Genomic DNA, 21400 nt, shown 5'->3' with positions numbered 1-21400 from the left:
CGGATTCGTTGGGAATTAGCCTCAGGCTGTTGGAGTCTAGTGTGCTGTCTGTCTCTCTGCTATCTGATAACCGTGGTGAGTCTTACCTTTCTGAGCCTGATAAGCACCAGCGCAGTGATATCAAATTCAATGTTATTCACTACGCTCCTCCCTCCTCTGATAACGACTGACTCCCCTATTTCGCTTGGGGCAAGTCACTTTGTCAAGTCAACAAACACTGAATCCAACATCTCGCCCATCATGGCCGCCATGAAGACGCTTACTATAAACACTACTGACTTGACATCCTCTTCAGTTCCGTTTCCTGTTTATTACGAACCCGAAGATATCTTTGGACCATCAATTGAACCAGAACCAAAACATTTCGAGCCGCCCAACATGATGGCAGGAGATCGCCCGGTCAACAAGCTGGTAGATTCAATATCAAGAACTCCAGGTCGATTGCCCTCACCTCAACCTACACATTTCGGTGGCCATGATGTGCCATACAAGAACGGCAATGGCAATGGCCATCGAGTCCTGCGATCTGCCACCGTTGGCTACATTGCACCCGAATTCAAGGGAAAGAAAGCACAGAAGATAGAAGGTGAGTTTTGCAAACACTGAGTGTAACAAACCCTCCATAAAGTCGAGACTAACAATTTAATAGTGAAGGCCAAGCTAGAGGCTGGCAATTGGATACCATCTTCCCTCATTGATCAGCAAATTGACTGGTTCTACAACGACTTGGGTATCGATGATGTCTATTTCCAGACAGAAAGCGTATCTGCAATCGTTTCCAACATCACTTCTCTCTATGCCGCTAAAATTGCAGCTTTTGCGCGCGAAGACAAGCAGCAAGAAATTCGATTGGATATGGAAGCTGCAGACCACGCCATCTACATTGACACAAGTGAACCTGGTGTCAGTAAGATTGACGGGCCTCGTTATGAACGCAGACTGGAGAGCAAGTACCTCGACGCATCAGCGTCAGGAAACAACGTATATCGAGTGGAAACCTTCAGATCCCCAACCAATTTGGCTGGCACGGTAGAGGCGAAGAGCACCATGCGATGTTATTTCGTCTACCAATGTCAATTTGTCGAGCCTAATGCTGATCCGAAAGAGACCAGGCTTGAGGTTATTGGAGATCAGATGTTCCTCGCTAAAGCCACAAGCAACACCAAGCAAATCTATCAAGAAATCATCGAAACCGCAGTCCAACGAAATGGGCCTGTCATTGAATACTTCGACATTGAAAACTCCAAAGAGGTCAGACTCGTCGTTGCTTTCCGTCGCAAAACTGCTACTGGCATGTTTACTGCTTTGTCGGATCTCTATCACTACTATGGTTCGTTACCCCGCGATTTCACATGCATCAAAAACTGATCACGAGTTACAGGGGTCACCTCTTCCAGAAAATATGTCGAGCAGTTCTCGAATGGCATCTGTGTTATTTGTTTGTATCTCAAACCCGCCAATATCGTGGATTCGCCCCCTCTTGATCAATCCATCCACCAAATCACCAAGGAAATCTCGCTGCTCTACTGCATTCCTCGCAACAAATTCCAAGCACTCTTTGTCGGCGGTGGATTGAGCTTGCAGGAGACTGTCTATGCTCACTGCCTTTGGGTGTTTGTTCAACATTTCTTGAATCGACTCGGATCGGAGTACTCATCGCTTGTGTCGGCGTTGGATTCGACCAACAGTCTCCACGTAGAGATCCTCTCCAAAATCAAACGTCGTTTGAGAACAGAGACATTCACTTCTGCGTACATCGCTGAGATTATCAACTCGCAGCCCCAATTGGTGCGATCGCTTTACGCATCATTTGCCAGCACCCATCTAGCTTTTGGTCCTGGCTTCGAGGATGACTTCATCCCACCAACTCCTTCGGCGGAGGTCTTGACCGACAATCAACTCAAGGAGCTCATTGCAAGAACCGTTGCCAACGAGCATGAGGAAATGGTCATGAACGCTTTCAGAATCTTCAACAACTCACTCCTGAAGACCAACTTCTACACACCCACAAAGGTTGCTCTTAGCTTCCGGCTTAACCCTTCCTTCTTACCAGAACTTGAATATCCTCAACCACTTTTTGGTATGTTCTTGGTCATCAGCTCCGAATCTCGAGGTTTCCACTTGCGCTTTAGAGATATTGCTCGAGGTGGAATCCGTATTGTCAAATCGCGCAACAAGGAGGCGTACGGCATTAACGCTCGCCGCATGTTTGACGAAAACTATGGTCTCGCCAACACCCAACAGCGCAAGAACAAGGACATTCCAGAAGGTGGATCCAAGGGTGTCATTCTGCTTGACGCTGCTCACCAAGACAAAGGTTCAGTCGCTTTCGAAAAGTATATTGACAGTATCATGGATCTGCTCCTTCCACCCACTTCTCCTGGTATCAAGAACCCTATCGTCGATTTGTATGGAAAGCAAGAAATTCTTTTCATGGGTCCCGATGAGAACACTGCCGATCTTGTCGATTGGGCGACCAAACACGCACGAAGCCGATCTGCGCCATGGTGGAAATCATTCTTCACTGGCAAATCGCCTAAGCTCGGTGGTATTCCCCACGATGCTTATGGTATGACTACGCTCTCCGTCCGCGAGTATGTCAAGGGTATCTACCGAAAGCTTGAGTTGGATCCAAGCAAAGTCAGAAAGATGCAGACTGGTGGACCAGATGGTGATCTAGGAAGCAATGAAATCTTGCTTAGCAATGAAAAATACACCTCTCTCATCGATGGCTCTGGTGTTCTTGTGGATCCTCACGGAATCAATCACGAAGAGCTTATCCGTCTTGCTAAGAAGCGAGCTATGATTTCTGAATTCGATATCACCAAGCTTTCGAAAGCTGGATATCGCGTCCTCGTTGATGATATCAATGTCAAGCTTCCTAACGGAGAGGTCGTCAACAACGGCACCGTTTTCCGCAACACCTTTCACCTTCGTGAAACTGGCTTGACAGATTCCTTCGTTCCTTGCGGTGGTCGTCCAGAGTCGATCGATTTGGCCAGTGTCAGCAAGCTCATCAAGAACGGAAAATCTACAATTCCTTATATCGTGGAAGGAGCAAATCTCTTCATTACACAAGATGCCAAGCTTCGTCTTGAGGCTGCTGGATGCATTCTTTTCAAGGATGCCAGTGCCAACAAAGGAGGTGTTACTTCATCTTCTCTCGAGGTTCTCGCAAGTTTGAGTTTCGATGATGCAGGTTTTCTTGAGCATATGTGCGTTGGTAGTGATGGCCAAACACCAGAATTCTACAAGGCTTATGTCAAAGGTGTTCAAGAGATCATCAAGGAGAACGCTCGACTTGAATTCGAAGCCATCTGGAAAGAGCACAAAGCCACCAAGATTCCACGAAGCACACTTTCAGATACTCTCAGTATCGCCATCACTAAGCTCGACGAGGAACTTCAAAAGACGGATCTTTGGAAGAACGAGACACTTCGCCGATCTGTACTCCAAGATGCCCTTCCTAAGCTTCTGCTTGAGAAGATTGGTCTGGATCTGATTATCAAGCGTGTCCCTGATAACTACCTTCGTGCTATCTTTGGCTCGTATCTTGCATCCCGTTTTGTCTACCAATTCGGCAGTGCGCCTAGTCAATTCGCTTTCTTTAACTTGTAAGTCGCCCTCATATCTATATCTCAAATGAGGAATTCAAACTAACATATCTGTAGCATGTCTGACCGCATGAAGAAAATCCAACAATAGATTTACGGTTCCGTTTGCATGGGAAGGAATAAACAAAAGCCAAAAAAAGCTTTTCCTGTTTTTTGTGGAGTTCTTGCAGCATTTTGATTTGTGAAATTGCATGGGAAAAGGGATGGTGACGGGTTGCTTTTTTTAGACGCATTGGGTTTGCGAGGGATTTGACTTTGCTTGTTATTCTGCTACTACTAGTAGATAATTATCCTAGCGAAACTGACGTTGCATTTGTCTCCTCCGGGGACCGATCGGGTTTTGCTTATTGCTTTGCTTTAAGTGCGTGCTGCGTTGCGTTAGATGGGGTTAGATGAGATAGATGATGAGATGAATTGCTGCTCGATTAGACGATGCAGTGCGGGGGAATACTGGATAGAATAGCTAAGCGCGGGAAGAGGAGTCGCGTGATGAGATTGATGAAATAAAACACGTTTTAATTCATATTGAATCGTTGGTCCTTCGTGACGAGATGAAGTCTTTAGTCCCAACGCTTCGAAAACTGTTCAGGGCGGCATGACATGTAAACGAATTACTATCAGCTACTATGTTTATATGTACGCTTCGCTTGACTTGAATGAGTATATCACTAAAGATGGATGGCCGTCTGGATTCGTTTGCGGTGGTTGGCTCTTTACATTATTTACATCATGAGATCTATGGACTAGCTCATTAATCGACCAGCTGACCTTCTGGTCGAGGTCCAGGGATATAAGGTAATAGGACTAGCACTGTTTAACGAGGACCTAACGTCGAGGAAGATGATGAGTTTAAGCTCGGTAATGGTTTTTGGATGTTAAGCAAGTGATGGGACTCAAGTGGTAGATTCACTATGGATGGCTGATCTGAGGAAATTCGTTTATAAAATGTGACACAAGTTTGAGGTTCACTCATGTATGTTTGGCTAGAGAAAATCTGGTTTACAGCCAGATGGTGGTGAAAGGGTAGATGAGATGCTGGAGTGAGATGTGAGATAGGGATTCATGGCGTGCACTTTTCTGAGCAGAAATATCTGTTGGGCCGAGACAGATGTCTGAGATATTTTGTGAATATTCTGCTTCATTGGATTCGGTGGCGAGATGGAATTCGGTGACGGAAGCTCTCACAAGAGTTATATCACGACCTTGTTGGATTAATAATAATAGTAGCAGTAGTAGTTACTTTCGACTGACCGGGGCATTTCAGACTCTATCCCTAATGGCTTCCTAAAGGGTACTTGAGTCGTACAAAGCTCATGGGGTTTTATATACGTTATTCTAATAAATAATCGAGCTGAAACAGACTGTTGATTTAATACGACTTTGTGATGGCACATGGATAATGGTCGCGTAGCCCTAGAAACACGGTATGAATTGCAGTTTCGTGAAGACAGAGTCCGCGTTTATGGATAAAATCTGGTTGGAAAGCATAATGTATTGCTGGGTATTGCTTGTTGGATAGCGAGACTGCTACCCGGAATTTCGATCGTGAGCAGATAATATAGCTATGGGGATGAAAGTCGGGTTGGTGTGTGATGATTTCGTGGGTGTATTGTCGGGAGACGCCTAAAGTATGTGATATAGATGGTACATAATGACAAAAATAGAGGGAATAAGAGAGGGGATATACTAATTATCTCGTTCCGGCAACAACATACAATTCGGTGACAGCAACACTACTTTCTTATTTCAACATCAAAAATTGTATCCCTTATACAAAGGTCTTATAGCAATTATCATTAACCTTTTACGTAGTAATAGATATATTGAATTCACAAGTCCAATGATGTCGTGGGGCGAAAAGGCTTTTCGGAGAACAGCTTGAAAGCCAAAGTTGGTTTGACGGAGGAGTGGAGTTTCAATTGATTGTTTTTATAGTGAATGTGAAATGTGGCCAGTGTGTTAAGTGAGTAGAGTAGAGTAATGGATACTATTTATACTCTCCTCAAAATAATTATTGACTATTCATACTATACTCTACACTACACTACTTACAATTAGTTTAAATAGATTGATTATTCTTTTAACAACACTAATGTAGTAAGGGTGACAAAGACTGGCTACGTGATAAGCTTGAATGGTATGTGATAGATTGAAGTATACAGGTTTCTTGAATGGAATGATGCTTAAGTTGTTTCTGGGGGATTGATATACAGTATATCTCTATATACAGAAGCTAGAGAAAACACACCACATGTTTGATTTTGGCAACAAAATCAAATTCGATGACAAAGTTATCTACTTGCCAAAGTATTTTCTTAAAATCCTCTCAAAATCAACAATTCGTTCTCTTACATAGAATTCCAAAAGTCCGCATCAGTAGCCTGTCACGTACTAATAATAATAGAACCACTTCCAGCAAGTCCATGTAAGTATCTCCCGTGTTTGTGGATAGATTTTGAAGCTATAATCGTTGTGTATGGAATTAACTTGTAGTGCTGTGTTTCAGTGTGCAGTAGGTGGTTATGGTAAAGGAAGGTCTGAAAGAGAATTGTGTAATTCGTTTGTGCAATCAAAAAGTACCCATGAATAAACATGGCTTAGACAATGATTATTATTTTGGTCATATGAATTCAGCATTTTCACTTGGTCTTCGGGAACCAAGGAAGAAAGTGTGGTTTTTTTGGAAGGGGGTAGAATACACATCCAAGCCTTTCAGATGATCTTGTGTTTTGAGACTCCACATTTTATTTGCCATTAATTCGACATAGCAAATAGCTTTAGTTCTCTCAGAGTCTTACCAAGTTATAATTTTGATCTAAAAGGCCCCATTAGACATAACGGATTTATGCTTTAATTGATTTATGTCCTAAATCTTTCACGACTTTATTGGATTTCTAATTATAATAACAGCCCAAACAACAGCCCACTCCTCTTCCAATACTCCTCCGCACTGGCTTTTAGCCTTTTCTCTTCACCAGGTTCAAGACTGATTTCTTTCTTAATCTTGTCGCCCAACTTGACGAATTTATCAGAGCTACTCTCCTTGGCCTGTGCAGAAGCAAGTGAGAGTTGGAGAAGCAATATGTCAAAGAGGAATTGTATGAACAGATCTTTTCTCTGGGCGGGAGAAGGTTGTGGTACGGGTATTGACGGCGGGGGAGCGTTATCGGTAGGAGAAGAAGTAGGAGAAGAAGGTTGAGATGTCGATAGTAATTGCGGGGATTCAGTAATCTTCTCATCCTCGCCGTTGGTCTGCTCTTCTTTGGCTTCAACCTCTTGCAACGCTTCGGTCCATAGCTCAGCAATGTCGCTGCTCATCTTATCTTTTAAGACGCCCACAGCGACGGCACTCCACAAATCACCACCCACACTCACCATCGCCTTCATCAATTGATCCAACAACTTAAATGTCCCTGGTGAGGGCTGAACCGGCAACTCAGGCTTTCCCTCCCACAACGCCCTTCCTACTACCTTCTTCTTTCTCAATGTCTTCGAAAAGCTTTCAATTGGACCCAGCGTTACGTTTGTAGCAAGACGTTCGTGGAGTGTGGGTATAAGCGCAAGGCCAAAAGAATGAAGAGATTCGTGGTTCGGCAATTCAGATCTAAGATCGCGGATAATACGAAGGATGTATATAGAAGCTTCGGCATCATCACCATGTAGCTCCAACAACTCCTTGAGTCTAGCGTCAAGATCTTTGTAAGCTTTTGTCAGACACTCGTTCAAGTGTTCTTGCAACATGTTTGGATCCTCAGTACTCAAAAGAGTATTCCTAGACTCAAGAACATCGTCATCCTCGATATCCTCAAGATTATCATCCCACCGCTGTTTCTTGAGTTGCGCCATAATAGTAGAAATCTCATCGGTGAGATGGCGCCATGTTTGATATCCTTTAAAAACTCGAGAGACGGCATCACTTCGCCCGTGAGTGCGTGCGATTATGGATTCTTTGAATAATGTTGCGCCTGATGTGATTTCAAAGTCTAGCATTGAGGAATCCCAGAGGGATGTATGTGTCTCTGGTCTCTGCGTCGACCAAGATGATAAAGTGCCAGAGACCTCTGTGGCTACTAAATGAAGCTTTTTCAGCCGGGTCTCAATGAGTGAGATAAGTCGATCGTTGATCGCTTCCCTAAGTCCGTCGAGGAGAATAGACGGATCAAAACCTCGTGCTCTCCCACCGTCCTTGATCCAGATTTGAAGGATGCGAGTTCGTAAGTCGACAACATGTTTGAATTCGTTGGATTTTGAGAGAGACTCGGTGAAGCCGGAGAGGAGCACTTCGGAGGCTCCCTTTGCCCATTTGTGAAGTGTCTCGACTGCTAACGAAACTTCGAGATCGTCATGTCTGATGTACGGGGTAAAGAAGAGAATCTCCTCACCAAACCACTTTTCGCACACATCCAGTCGTAGACCTTCAACATCTCGAAGCGCAGGATCTTTCAAGAGAGGCTTCGACTTGAGTCCTGCTAGTGCTTCCGAAAGTCGTCTAGGAACCAAAGCCTGAACATCTAACAAAGTTCTGGTGTATAATTCAAGAGCTTTGATGACGCCGGGAACGTGTCTCTCAACATGCTCATCCTCATCATCAAAAGCTAATGCCAGTGCTGTGCCTCTAATCCTTCTTAAAAAATGCTGCAGCACATCTTTCGCGCCCGAACTAGTTGCAAGACTGTACGCCGAAAGTGCCAGCACCAAGTCTTCCCTGTTTTGATCCCCATCCGTCTTCTCCAGTGTCTTGTTAATCGCTCTCCCCAGTCTCCTCTTCGATCCAGCCAGCTTCCGTCTCATTTCCTCCACTACCTCCCTATCACCCTTCGATCGGGTAGCTGCCAAATCTCCAACACTTTTGAGCAACAACCTGCTTAAGACTAGCACCTTTGCCGCAGTCAAGAGATTTTTAGCCCTTACAACCCTATCCTCACCACCACCCTTCTTCAACAGTCTCCCGATAACCAACGCTGTGGCTCCCAGCGTCTTAACTCTACTCGCCCACTCCAAACCCGCTCTTTCCCTTTCACCCTCTAATGTCGCTAATCCTCTCGCCATATCCCCTATCACAGTCCTTCCACATCCCTTTCCTACTTTCCCCAATTTCTCTTCCACTACATCAATGTTCTCCCGCATTTCCAATATCATTTCGGCGGTCCCGAGTAGTTGCCGGTAAGAACCGCCAACGAGAGTGCGAAGACGCGCATTTTTTTCGTCGAGAGAGGTAGTCAACTGTCGGTGGAATTGACGAACTTGAGGAAGGGGAGCGAGAAACGCGGCGGAGGCAGTGGTTGTGGTTGTAGGAGAGAGGGTCGAGGATGCCATTTTGGAGGAAGACGCAATTGATGCGGAGGTCAAGGTATTATCATAGTTGAATGACAATTATCTGCTGCATGAAAATTCCGAAACTCTCGTGGTCCTATGCTATGAGCAGGTTGTTGTAACGGCGATCAGCAAGGTTCGAGGTCTGGCCAGAATGTGAGGTGAAGCATATGCAGCCTTGTGGGGAAGGCTTCAGAATCCGACTTCAGATATCCAACGACATCAACAGAATTTCGACATCTGAGACTTTTGAAAGTTCAAATGTTTTAGCAAATTATAACAAATTTCCTGTTTACTAAATCATTAAACGAAGGAATTGATTTTGTGCTGAATTGAGCATCATGTGTCGACTCGAGTGCCAATTGTTTTGTGAATTGATAACTTACCCAAAATGGGGGTCGAAGGTTTTTGCGACATACAACAAAACCTCTACGCACACAAATACGAAGACTTTTTCTAGAAGACCCCCGGATCACCAACCCTCACAGAAAGATTCCTATTGATATTATTCAAATTGAATATCGATGCAAACAAAATCCCATAGCTGTTTACAATAAGCTGCTTCAGTTCAAAATAGGTATGTTTTTATATTTTGTGAAATGTTAGGGACTGCAAATTTTGAGGCGAAGCATCGACGTGCTTGACTATATGAGTGAAACAAATATGACTGATCAATGAACAAATATAAAGCTGTTCCAGAACGTTAAGTCTCTATACTCCATCGAGGATATCGAACCCTAAACAGCCGCAATATGTAAAACCCAACGCTTTATACATTATGCCGGAGCGTCTCCATTCGATATATCCAACTATCACTATAAGATGTATCAGATCTTCACAATGCTTGAAATAGGAAGGTTTTCACCCAAAGTTGCGAAGTTGTGCATCTCATATAGCTCCACCAAATCCGTCACCCTGTCCAAGTCCCCCTGAACCGTCTCCCAATGCATTTTGTACGACCTCCCAGAAACGGCTCTCGTCCATCACAGCTCCGAAAGCAAAACACTCCACCAATTGTGCAAGACCTTGCCTCATCTTTTCCACGCCCTCGCCATTCACAACCTTCTCAATGCCATATCTGTCGACCATGAGAAACCATGCTTGGACGGGTGTAACCTCCCAGTCCTGTTTGGGCAAGGAGCGAGACATTTCTTCAAGTTTTTGAAGCGTCGATGCCGAAGAGGAGGGGATGGTCCAAGAAGGTACCGGTACAGCGGCAGAGAGCGTAGGAAACACTGATGCCGGCGCATTGTGATAGAGGACCGTCGAAGCGAGGAGTTCGTGACCTGAGGGGTCGCCCTCCGGATCGAAATTCTCGGAGGACGCATGAAAGTGGGTGCGGCATGGATGCTCGAGCCTAGATAAATGTTAGAAAAATAGTGACTTGGGTAGTGAAATGGATCTTACGCAAGGATGAAATTTACAGCAAATGTCGATACATCTACTTCCTCCTTTTTGACTAATTGAAGCGAAGCCCCTCTTCGGTGTCTTGGAGGGCCAGCAGATGGACTCCTCCCATAACCAAAACTAGCACCGGATCTACTGCGAACATGAGGAGAATTACCTGACCTAGGAGAAGGTCTTGTTCCTGTGCCATTGTTTGATCCCGGTGGAGGATTGACTTTCAGGATAGTCTGTGACAGCATCTCATCAAATATTGTACTGACTATCGAGCTACCAGAGCCTTGTGAAAGCCAAGCAAGCTCCTCATCTAGCGGTAGAGGCTGAGACGTAACCGAAGTGTTAATGTTGAGACTTTGAGATGCCAATTGTGCTGGATCATTGTCCGACTGGAAGGTGAAGGAGGGCGCCTGTGCCGTTGCAATCTGTAAGACAACACTTGCAACAGAAACAGGAATCTGGGCTGAATGCATTGCGTTTCTGATTCCCTCGTTCTCTTGCTGAGTCAATATAGCTTCCGTTTCTGCAGCAGCAATCATTTCCCGAAGATCAATGATATCTTGCTCGAGATGCTTGACATAGTTGGCTTTCCTTTGCCGATGTTCTCTGTACTTATATTAGCACCCCCATTGAATAACCATGTAACCAACTGTGGGCAAGCAACCGAACTTCCGAAGAAGTACTCACATTTGAGCTTTCCGAACCTGAGCCCTCCGATGCTGTTTAGCGTTAAGAGCAGCAGAGGCGCCATCGGTTGTTTCGTTAGCTATGAGTGACACACTTTTAGTAATTGATCGAAGACTTCGAGGCATGGTCCTCAAAGAGGCAAAATATTGGAGAGATGGTGGGCCGATAGGCTCTCAGTGTACACTAGATGGAGATGAAGGGGGACTACCAATTGCCTTAAGACAAAAGATACAGTACATTTGACCAATTACAAACTTAGACACTACAACTCTCGATAGAGACATCACCAAAGAAGAAATATTGATTACCATTATTCCCCGTTTTCGCAGCATTGGATACGAATTTGAATTTCTTCGGATTCAACTTATCCGTAGAACGCTGCCAAAAATTACTCAGAGTGCCGGACCCGGACCCAGATGGATCACCGCTCATCGCTCCTACTCGGTCGTACAGAGCTTTTGAGCTTGAAATCTGATAGGTGGCGCAGAGTCCCAGGTTGCTGATTCCAAAGAGCTAAACGACTTGCTGGCTTCTGAGCACAATTTTCGGCCGTTGGTCAACAGAATCAATCACGTACTCCTGATATTGTGAGGCGCCGACCCCGATCTGTAAGTGCTAGGCTTTCCGCTGCAGTTGATCGACAAGGCGTTGAACGTGTTCTACCAGGTGCCCAGGAAAACCAAAGCGAGCGGCCAGATTACTGCAATGGCGAAGACGGGCCAGATTTCGTTTTCATCGATGGCTCAAGTGAATGCACAGGTCTTACAAGGGCCAGTATCTCCTCGTTATTCGACAACTCGTAAAGAAAAACTCAAGGTAAAGATGTCCTTGGGCTGGGCTGCAAGAGGCTGAAGTAACGTGTTGTGTGTCACTTCGATCAGTAAGTGGAATTAAAATTTCTTGTTTGGGTTGCATGAGTGAGATTGGCAGGGGGTGGTATTCCGCACGTGCATCCTCGTTGATTTGGTGTGTCGAGACATGTAACGCAAAGAACTGACAAGAGTACCAAGTTTTCTCCTGCTAGTGAATTTTGTAGAAAGCCCTCGGGTCGCTCAGCTCCGACGCATGCTCATGTCGTTTGAGGAGTTTCGCTTAAGATGATTTCGTATTTCAAGGATCACAGAAGCATTATACTCAAAGAACACTGCTTCGAGCAGGGGTTCTCCAACGGAACGATGTCCAATTTTGCTGGTAATGGTAATCGTATTGGGTATCTAGGAGCTGACGACGTAAATCGGACAAGGTATCTCTGTGCTGCGCGGCCTTAATTCGCCGTCAAGATTTCTGCGACTCTATGCGCGGGGAGATCTTCGAAATGGGGGAGCGGCTCTTCCTTCTTCGACCTCGCTGCTTTTTTCCTCAGTTCCTCATCTTCATGTGACTTGTAACTGGCATAGCGCAGCGATGTCAACACCATGAATGCCATGAACAAAATACCCATCACAGACCGCCTGGTCAATACCCAGCGGAGTCCCTCAACCTCGGACTTGCTGTCACTGTTAAGAGAAACCGTAATTTTGTAATTTAGTTCTTGAATCTGGATTATATTAGCATGATCAATTGAAGACTAATCTAGTACCTAGAATGTTGAGAAATGTTCCCCAGTCAACTTACAGCACTCTCCATGGCCCGTTGTTCTTGTCGAACAGCCATTTTTCGATCATCGAACATCCCTTTCAACTCGTCTTTAAGAGTTAAAACTTCTTGCGTGAGTTTTTGATTCAAAATATCCACTTCGTGTTGTAGGAGTGTTCTTTCTCGGCGCATGGCTTCTTCACTAGCTTTTCGAGAGTTTTCAACCTCTGTTTTCAGCTCTGAGCAAGCGGCGCGAAAGAGATAACTTTCCTGTAGCATGTTAGACAACACTCTAAGTATTTCCCGCCCCTTGACTGTCTTACATTCTCAACGTCGCTTTTGCTCACGAGACCTGCTTTAGCAACATCTAAATTTAAAGCCAATAAACCCCTAACAGCCTTCATTGCAGTGATACTTTGGTCATTCGTGAACCCGCCTTGCTCGACCTGTTGTACTAGGGAGTACGTGTCGAAATGATGGACATATGGAGGAGTCTGGAGGTGTGGAGGTTTGGAGGCGTTTTCTTCCTCTGCGGTGGGAGGGGGTGGCATTTCAAGGATGGTTTCCGTGGGTGACTTCTTCTCACTTGCGGGTGGTTTTGTACTTGCCCCCGCTGCAGCCCTATCCGCTTTTTGTTTTGCTTCCATATCTTCCACGTACTTCCCATCGTCGCCTGGTAACCGTTCTGCTGCAATCACCTCGTCCGATAAGGGCTCGGAGGCCGAGGGCTCCTTGGGCGCAGGAGTAGACTTGTCCTGAGCTTCTGCCGCTTTGCTCGTGTCATTGGGATCCGGACTCAAATCTTTGCCTGATGGACTGCTTGTTACCGTCTCGCTTGGAGTAAGAACTTTCGTGTTTTCTCCAGTTTCCCCTTCTGCCAGAAAGGGCTCTACGGCTTTTCCATGTCGTCGCACAAATCGTTGCTCGCTCTTTCTCGTCGTTACGAAGCCCCTCGGTTTTCGACACGATGGAGGTAATGTCCGGCTCTTTGATTGAAGTGATTGTGACGCTACTTCACTGACCCTGATTGACCGGAAAAGATGAGGGTATAGGAAGGTAAGGCGCGTCGTTGACATGATGCGTTGGATGTTGAAACTGGTTCAAAAAATTGTTGGAAGCTCCCGCGTTATCAATCCCTGCGGCCCGTCGTTTGACATCGCATCGGCCCCACCCTTAGTACCGGCATAAGGCGTGATGGTATTTCCCTAAGGAAGCTGTTAATAAAGAGGCGCTCTATTTATTATTCCATATTTTCTAAGGCGGTTGAGGCTGTAGAACGAAGTTTTGATTTCTGCTTCAACAAACCAAATCGAAAGATACAGAGAAGCGGAGATGGCTAAATCAGAAGTTATAGAAATATGACGGCACACGCTGGGCACTGGGCATTGCTATGTCGAATATATCAGATGCTTCAAGATTACTTGATGGAGTTATATGGTTTCAATCAAAGCCTCTGGTTATTCCAAAGCGGCACATAGTACCTAACATTCTCATAGACCAAGAAAGTAACCCACGTCGCGGGTAAGACCCTCACAATGTTTGTTCCTAGGCCTTTGTAAAACCCCCTCCATCCATCTTCTTGCCAAACCTTGAGAGTCACTCCACGAATTCCCTTTCCAAATTTCTCGTCGGCGTGGTAGGTCTGCAGCCGACTCCGAATGACCTGATATGGGTAGGTGACTGTTCCAGCAATTATCTTAGCAGACCCACTAATGACCAACGTAGCTGCGTTTCCCATCTTCTCTTCTTGCTTGTCTTCTGTGCTGGAATGGAATTTGTCGTTGAAATGGTTTCTCCATATGTTTTTCAAGGGCTCGTAGACAGCAAATTGAATCGCGCCATGACTATTGCCAATCAAACTGACACCAACACCTCTGTAGAACCCTCGAACACCCTCAGTCTTCCACATTTGTCGTGTTCCCTGCCATAATCCCTCATAAGCTCCTTCGGTTCCCTTATCCGAACTCAACATTCGAGTCTTGAGAACCCATAGTGGATTCGTCGTAAGCGTAATTATGGTTCCAGAGATTCCAGATGCGAGGAAATAATCAGCAGGCGTAAGATGTGTCTTCTCAGGGCCTATCTTGGCGGTAGGGCGATTGTGGAACTGCAAGAGCTGGCTCTCGACGACAGATTTGAAATAGAAGAAAATAGCCCAACTGCTAGCATTTCCAATCAAATTCGGCGTCAAACCTCGATACAGTCTCTGTATTGGCCGGTCATTCGCAATCAATCCTTTGAAGATGCCATATGCGGTAACAGGAACGGTGGAAGTATTGCGCTGAACTTTGTGATGTCAGTCTGTGTAGCAAGTATGTGAAGGGAAAATCTACTTTGTAAGCGCGTTTTAATCACGTCTAGAGGATGGACCGCTAGGGTTGAAACTGTGCCTGCAGAGAGTCCTGCGATCGTCTCGACCAGCGCGGGAGGAATTCGCGCATGGTTGTCGGTCATCAGGGTGGCTGTCCTGTTATCATTGTTCTGCCGGAGCATTGGAAAATAATGTCTAAAGTCGACGGGAAGTTTCTTGAGAAGGTTTACCGAGGTGGATTAGAAATCTTCTGTCGAATCAATTTTAAGACGTCACAGGAGCGGATATCCTCCGACAGTGTTTTTGGTATTGTTTGTAACAGGTACGAGGTTCTGTAAGAGGTGGATTTTTACAATTATGTTTCATGTATTGGTACAGTTATGTTTGTACACGATGCGCCATCCATCCAATCCCGGTGATCTGGTGCCCTAGTTACGCCTCCTTATGCTACATGACAATCCGGCATCCCCAACCCTGTGAATTGTCTTATACACGCCGTCGTTATCTCCTTATGTTTGCGAAATAGTTCGTATCGAAGTGGTGGGTGTTTATGCGAGGGGAGAGAACAATCTGCCACGAATGTCAATAACTATCCTCATCGTCCGGAAAGCCAGACAGAATAAGAGCCGTACCTAATGAGAGATGGACGAGGTTCGCTGCGAGTATATCCTGATTTAGTCAGTATCAAAACGCTGCGTCGATTATTCGAAAAGGCGTACCGAGATAGATAATCAAAGGAAGATAACCACTGGACATTATTAGTATAAGATCCGAAGTCTTCCGTTACTGCTAAAGAGGTATACTCACTAGTGGATAGCGACGCGAGAGAAGTCAATGACCTTGCCGATGCGCTCCTGTGTATATGTCAGTCGAAGCAATACTGGGGGAAGAAGGGGGATCGGGACCTTGCTTTCTTCTGACAGTTGCATGTTCATTTTCGCGGGTTTTGGAAGCTGATACCGTTAGCTTATAAAATAGTAGGCAGGAAGGAAAGACTCCGAAGAGTAAACTTACAAGCTGCTGAAGACAAATTTCCTTTGGTTGATGTATCTGGGTTGACTTGGTCTGAGAAAAAGTCCAATGCGCCCGTCCCCGTTGCTTCGAAATTTAGGTAAGCGAATCTGGGGAAAGCAACAGACAGCTGGAACAGAACGCAATTAATTGAGATTCGTGCAAACCAAAAATAAAAGACAGATCGCAACATATGAAAGGTTCTTTAAAGTCAATAGTTTCAACACCTCATGTGTGCTGTCGTACACAAATTCAAAAATCTTCAAATATATACTCCTTTAGGACTAGGCTGCTGATCCGCCTACATGGGAAAAAGTGTCCAGCCTCGCGAGCCTCGCAAGACCAAAGCTTTACACGAATTCCAAAAGACTGAGAATTTAGCTTTCTACCTCTATTACGAGTTGTCTTTCTTCTGTATCTCTGGTGGATATCGAATATCATAACGCACCGGACTTTTGGCCTTGTTACATTTTCAATCACAATTGGCCCATCATGTCAGGAGCAAGGCATTGGTATTCAATCCAACTCCCCTCACAAAAGCCCAGTATGCTAACACTTCACAAGGGAACAAGACAAGGAAGCGACAGTATACATAGGAAATATCGACGAGCGAGTCACGGATAGTTTGGTATGGGAACTCATGCTTCAAGCTGGCCGGATAGTCAACGTCCATCTCCCGAAGGACCGCGTAACGCAAACCCACCAAGGTTATGGATTCGTGGAATTCATTAGTGAAGAAGATGCAGAATATGCTGCGCGTATAATGAACCAAGTGCGATTATATGGAAAGCCAATACGAGTGAACAAGGTATGTTGCGCCTGGTCTATATAAGGAGTCGCATGCTAATGGGTACGGAATAGGCTTCAGCAGACAAGCAAAAGACGGTAGAAGTAGGCGCAGAACTCTTCATCGGAAATTTGGATCCAATGGTCGACGAAAAAACACTCTACGATACATTTTCCCGTTTCGGCTCCCTTATATCGCCTCCAAAAATTGCGCGCGACGAAGCCGGCCTGTCAAAAGGATACGGATTCGTATCATACTCTAACTTCGAAGCTTCAGATGACGCGATTGCGAATATGAACGGCCAATACCTCATGAACAAAGACATCAGCGTACAATACGCGTACAAAAAAGACGGAAAGGGAGAGAGACATGGTGACGAAGCAGAGAGAATGCTCGCTAGTCAAGCAAAGAAACATAATGTGGTACCAGACCTACCGCAGATGCCAGCGCAGCTGTTAATGAGTGGAAATATCCCAGCTGCTCCAGCGGCGATGATTGATCCGTCAATGGGAGGACCGGGAATGGTTGGACCACCACCAGGCGCAATGCCACCAGGATTTGGGGGACGGCCGAATGGAGGTTACAATTCAGTCCCACCACCACAGCAGAGACCGAATGCACCGTTGCCCCCTCCACCGAGTGGGCTACCGCAGAGACCACCACCTTCGCAAGTCGGATATGGCGGGCCACAAGATTACCACCCTCCTGGATTCGTGCCGGGACAGATGCCACCACCGGGCTTTGGACCACCAGGTGGGATGCCGGCTGGGTTTGGTCCTCCTGGTGGTATGCCACAAGGCTTTATGCCTCCACCTGGATTTCCTCCACAGCAGCAGCAAGGACCGCCAGGATATGCTCGGCGGTAATGAGCTATGGAAGATCGAGTAGAAATAAAGAATTACGCTCAATGGGTACAAGAGAGTGTTGCGGTTCACAGGCTTGGAAGACGCAGATTCTGAGAAATGGACTGGGTCTGGGTCTCACCCGCAAAGGCGACACGATTTGCTCCGATGATATTAGAGGCAGTCGAGGAAACAACGGGCAATTTAAGCCTAGATTCCATGTATAAAAGAATGTGACATGAGAGATACCATACCATATCAAAGAAAAGCAATTCAAAATTTGTGAAACAGCTCAACGTACGGTGATCTCAGGGATATTCTCTACATGACAAAACAACTGGAAACCTATCTCGCGTATTTGAAAACCGAATATTTTTCGGAGTCGTCTAGGAAATGTAACATCGCGGACCCCGAATCAAAAATGGAACAAGAAACATCAAATGTAAATGCTTTTTCATCATCGCTATGCTTGCGACCCATAACACCCATCCCTCACTGCCCACGCACACTATCTGTACAAGAAAAACCAAGGATCGTACAGAAAATTTTCAATCTAGAAGTGAAAACCAAATCATACAGATGTGAATCTCCCGTTTTCCAATGCTGTTTTTTGTTTGTAGCCACACCTCTAGATGTTCGGGTATTTGGATAGCAAAGTTCCCCGATAACCATCCTACTCAATACCATCATCCTTCATCTCAACCTCGTCCACCTTATCCGCGTTGCCGTTTGCTAGCACACCCTCTCCAGGAGCGACATCAATGACAGGGACTTTCTCAACCTCGACAAACCACGCCTCCTCAACTGCATATTTCCTCCTGAAAACCCTAAGCCATCGCTCGCCCCATTGTCTGATGACAGCTTCCTCATCCGACGTCCCATCTCCAGATTGCATGACCTGGTCTTTCGAGCCCGTGGCCCATGACACAAGAGAATCTTCCATAAGAGCAAAGAGATCTTTCATGCTCTTTCGCTCAGCTTGCATGCTTTGGACGACCAAAGTGCGCTGCTCCGCGGTGAGGCCAGGAACTTTGGAGCTACGGACAACTTGACGGGTGCGACCGGTTACTTTTCCGATGGTAAGAGAGACCATTTCGTACACATAGGACATAGATAGTCGGTTTCCGTGTTGAGAAACCGCCCATTCGATGACGGAACCTGGAGAAAGAATCGTGTAGTTTAGTAGTTTATCGACGATGTTGACACCAATTCCAGGCTGGTCCTTCCAGTAATCCATTACAGAGTCGATGATCTGCTTTCTAGCGTCTGACGAGCGTGGACCGATAGCGAGCAGGCGTTCGCGGCATCGTTCGATAGAAGAGAGGACATGAGACAGGGATTTCGATCCTATATAGCAAATCGAGGTCATGTAAGCATCGGTCGACGGCACGAGCGGATCAGGAAGATTCATGTCGAGAGCTAGTTGGCGAATTTGATCAATAACTGGTTGAATTTCATCCTCCGGCGCTTTCCTCTTGAGAAGCGCCAGAATAGCACGTCCCTCTTGTGCGAAAGGAACAGCTATGATTTGTTAGCTTTGAATCAGCAAATGAGTTTCAGAAGCTTACCATCATCGTTGTACTTGAAGTCGGGCGTATCCTTCTCCTTTCCTTCAGTGATCAACTGTTGATATGGCGCAGGGAGAGTACCCTTGATTCTTTGAGCGAAACTCAATCGAATTTCCTTATCCAAAGCACCCTCGATGAACGCTTTCTTAGGATCTGTGCCTGGAAGCTCAACATCATCGATCCACTCAGTCCATTTCCAGGTAAATCCAAAATTACTCAAGTGATGAGCGAACCAGTCCATGAACCTATAGCTAAGTTCTAGATCCATGGAGTCAACATTCCGGTAGAGAAATCGAATGGCACGACCAAGACTGGGAGCAATAGCGGCAGGGGCAAGTTTGCAAGACTCGGTCAAGATCGAATGATAGTACACCAGCTTGTGTTCCGGACTGGGTAGTTGGAAAAGTTGGGAGAAAACAGCATCGACTGCTACATCTTCGGGTTTCCAAGTTGACTTGTCTCCTTCGACATCTCGTAGTCTATCGAAAGGAGTAGCTCGCTTAACAAATGTGTCTGGAGAAAAATAGCAGTCGATATCGATCAGGAAGCGGGCAGTAGCATTTCGGTTAAAGTCGAGAATGTTAATAGTATCAACTAAAGCATCTCGCAGTAAACAAGACGCAATATCGGTCATAGGCGGTACTGTCTCGACATCCTGGTGAGCGTAAACTGAGAAGTAGAGTTCTGGGAATAGTGGTCTGGGACCAGCAGTGACCGCCTCTGGAATTACAATCGCTGGAAGTGGATGCTTTGTTGTAGAAGCTAGAGGATTCTCTTGCTCAGTTTCGAGCAAAACTTTCCAAGGTCGTGGAAGACAGCTCAGTTCCCATCCATTCGCAGCCTCGCCCTGTAGCTGCTTCTGTAGCAAACTGAGTACACCATTCGGCGCCGTAGCCTCTTCATTTCCGTTGCCAGGATAAGGATCAACAAGCGCTTGCAGCACATGTGGTTCACTCGCAATAATATCTGCGTTTTCAACCATTCCCGCCGCCTTTTCTTGCATGTCGGTAGCCGAAGAAGCCATAATGTATGGTATCGTAAAGAGGATAATCTTGACCAACTCCGGTCCAATGGTCTTGCCAAAAGATCAGCATGCTTCCTGGCATATTACCCACAAGAGAACTTACCTCTTCGTTGTTCTCGGTCTGCAGGTCTATTGCTTTACTCAAAAGGTCCTGCAACACAAGCCAAACCCCATCTCCCTCCAACGCACCCTGCAACCCCCCAAGAAACTTCATAAGTAATTTTGTCTCCCTCCACTCGCCCATTTGAACACAGGTGTTGACCCTTTCCGTCGCCCTCTTGAGTATCTCTGCGACCATCTCGGCTCTCATAGTATTGACGACCAACACCACAGCCGCGACAAAAGGGGTTTTGAAGGGCTGTTCCACAACCAATTGAATAACCAGATCGTAGAAAGAGTTCCGTAATTCTTCGTCCTCATAATTATCACAGACGGTCTTTGCGATCGACACGATTTCATCTTCGACACGTTTCAAAGCGGATTCGGCGATTGAGAGTAATTGTCTGCGGACCTTGACAGAGAGTGGTTCTTCGTAACGTCGACGCTGCGGACGACGGTCAAAATCGTCATCATCTGTACTTCTAGTGTCAGCAATATTCCACCAACCTGAATTTTATAGTTCTTTGCATAAAGCGTAAGAACACAACCCGTTACCGCAGACAAGGCAGAACACCTATAGCTGTTTAGGTACCAATTGCTACGTACCTCTGTATCTTCTCTTTCTATTGTTATTGTTGTAATTTCCTCGCCCTCGTCCCCCATCTCTTGGTCCCCTATCATAGTCTGCCATGATACTTCAAAATGAGGTGGCGCGAGATTAAATCCTTGGGAGAGCAAACATCAAAAATCGTTGTTACTGAGGGAGCTCGTCAGCTAAACACCACATATGCCTCAGGTTACGCGAATGTGAGCTGAGAAGCGCGTTTCGATCACGTGTCGCAGAGAGCTGCCACCTACCTAGGTACACAACTGGCGATTGTTTAAGTAAAGCTCTGAGCCGCTGCTCGATCAGTGAGTGCTAAAAATGCATATTTCTCACCAGTATACACATGGCCAAGTCGTTTATTATTTTGACAAATGCCATGGGTGAACAATAGTTAATAGGATGCTAAGAAGAGAAGAATTGATTGCTTTGCAATAAGTGGTCACAAACACGAACACATAACTGAATTTACAAACCAATTGTATTCATAAGTCTCATTTGTGGAAAATCTCTGTGACCATTGCTACAGCAAACCCTTTTGATGGCCATAGAGGCACCCAAATC

The 21400-nt window shown here is 45.8% G+C and overlaps 7 protein-coding genes across 7 annotated transcripts; 2 read left to right on the top strand and 5 right to left on the bottom strand.

The window, feature by feature from the left end:
• Positions 1–240: 240 nt before the first annotated feature.
• On the top strand, positions 241–3705 carry GLAREA_07127 (NAD(P)-binding Rossmann-fold containing protein; the record flags this gene model as incomplete). The annotated part of the gene is made up of 4 exons (XM_008081075.1): positions 241–586; positions 650–1330; positions 1382–3614; positions 3672–3705. 4 exons carry the CDS (start codon positions 241–243, stop codon positions 3703–3705), a joined length of 3294 nt encoding a protein of 1097 aa, XP_008079266.1.
• Positions 3706–6512: 2807 nt separating this feature from the next.
• Positions 6513–8930, bottom strand: GLAREA_07126 (uncharacterized protein; the record flags this gene model as incomplete). The annotated part of the gene is made up of 1 exon (XM_008081074.1): positions 6513–8930. One exon carries the CDS (start codon positions 8928–8930, stop codon positions 6513–6515), a length of 2418 nt encoding a protein of 805 aa, XP_008079265.1.
• Positions 8931–9815: 885 nt separating this feature from the next.
• GLAREA_07125 (uncharacterized protein) lies at positions 9816–11140 on the bottom strand (the record flags this gene model as incomplete). The annotated part of the gene is made up of 3 exons (XM_008081073.1): positions 9816–10284; positions 10335–10934; positions 11016–11140. The coding sequence occupies 3 exons, from the start codon at positions 11138–11140 to the stop codon at positions 9816–9818; spliced, it is 1194 nt and encodes a 397-aa protein (XP_008079264.1).
• Positions 11141–12279: 1139 nt separating this feature from the next.
• On the bottom strand, positions 12280–13666 carry GLAREA_07124 (uncharacterized protein; the record flags this gene model as incomplete). Its single annotated transcript, XM_008081072.1, has 3 exons — positions 12280–12552; positions 12630–12860; positions 12914–13666. 3 exons carry the CDS (start codon positions 13664–13666, stop codon positions 12280–12282), a joined length of 1257 nt encoding a protein of 418 aa, XP_008079263.1.
• Positions 13667–14034: 368 nt separating this feature from the next.
• Positions 14035–15836, bottom strand: GLAREA_07123 (Mitochondrial carrier; the record flags this gene model as incomplete). Its single annotated transcript, XM_008081071.1, has 5 exons — positions 14035–14871; positions 14946–15057; positions 15534–15570; positions 15621–15649; positions 15709–15836. The coding sequence occupies 5 exons, from the start codon at positions 15834–15836 to the stop codon at positions 14035–14037; spliced, it is 1143 nt and encodes a 380-aa protein (XP_008079262.1).
• Positions 15837–16404: 568 nt separating this feature from the next.
• GLAREA_07122 (RNA-binding, RBD) lies at positions 16405–17565 on the top strand (the record flags this gene model as incomplete). The annotated part of the gene is made up of 3 exons (XM_008081070.1): positions 16405–16424; positions 16477–16720; positions 16774–17565. The coding sequence occupies 3 exons, from the start codon at positions 16405–16407 to the stop codon at positions 17563–17565; spliced, it is 1056 nt and encodes a 351-aa protein (XP_008079261.1).
• Positions 17566–18214: 649 nt separating this feature from the next.
• On the bottom strand, positions 18215–20923 carry GLAREA_07121 (ARM repeat-containing protein; the record flags this gene model as incomplete). Its single annotated transcript, XM_008081069.1, has 4 exons — positions 18215–19062; positions 19110–20184; positions 20237–20706; positions 20839–20923. 4 exons carry the CDS (start codon positions 20921–20923, stop codon positions 18215–18217), a joined length of 2478 nt encoding a protein of 825 aa, XP_008079260.1.
• Positions 20924–21400: the final 477 nt, after the last annotated feature.

This window comes from Glarea lozoyensis (genome assembly GCF_000409485.1).
Source record: "Glarea lozoyensis ATCC 20868 chromosome Unknown GLAREA14, whole genome shotgun sequence".
Taxonomy (NCBI): Eukaryota; Fungi; Ascomycota; class Leotiomycetes; order Helotiales; family Helotiaceae; genus Glarea; species Glarea lozoyensis.
This window is presented reverse-complemented; position numbering and strand designations above follow the sequence as displayed.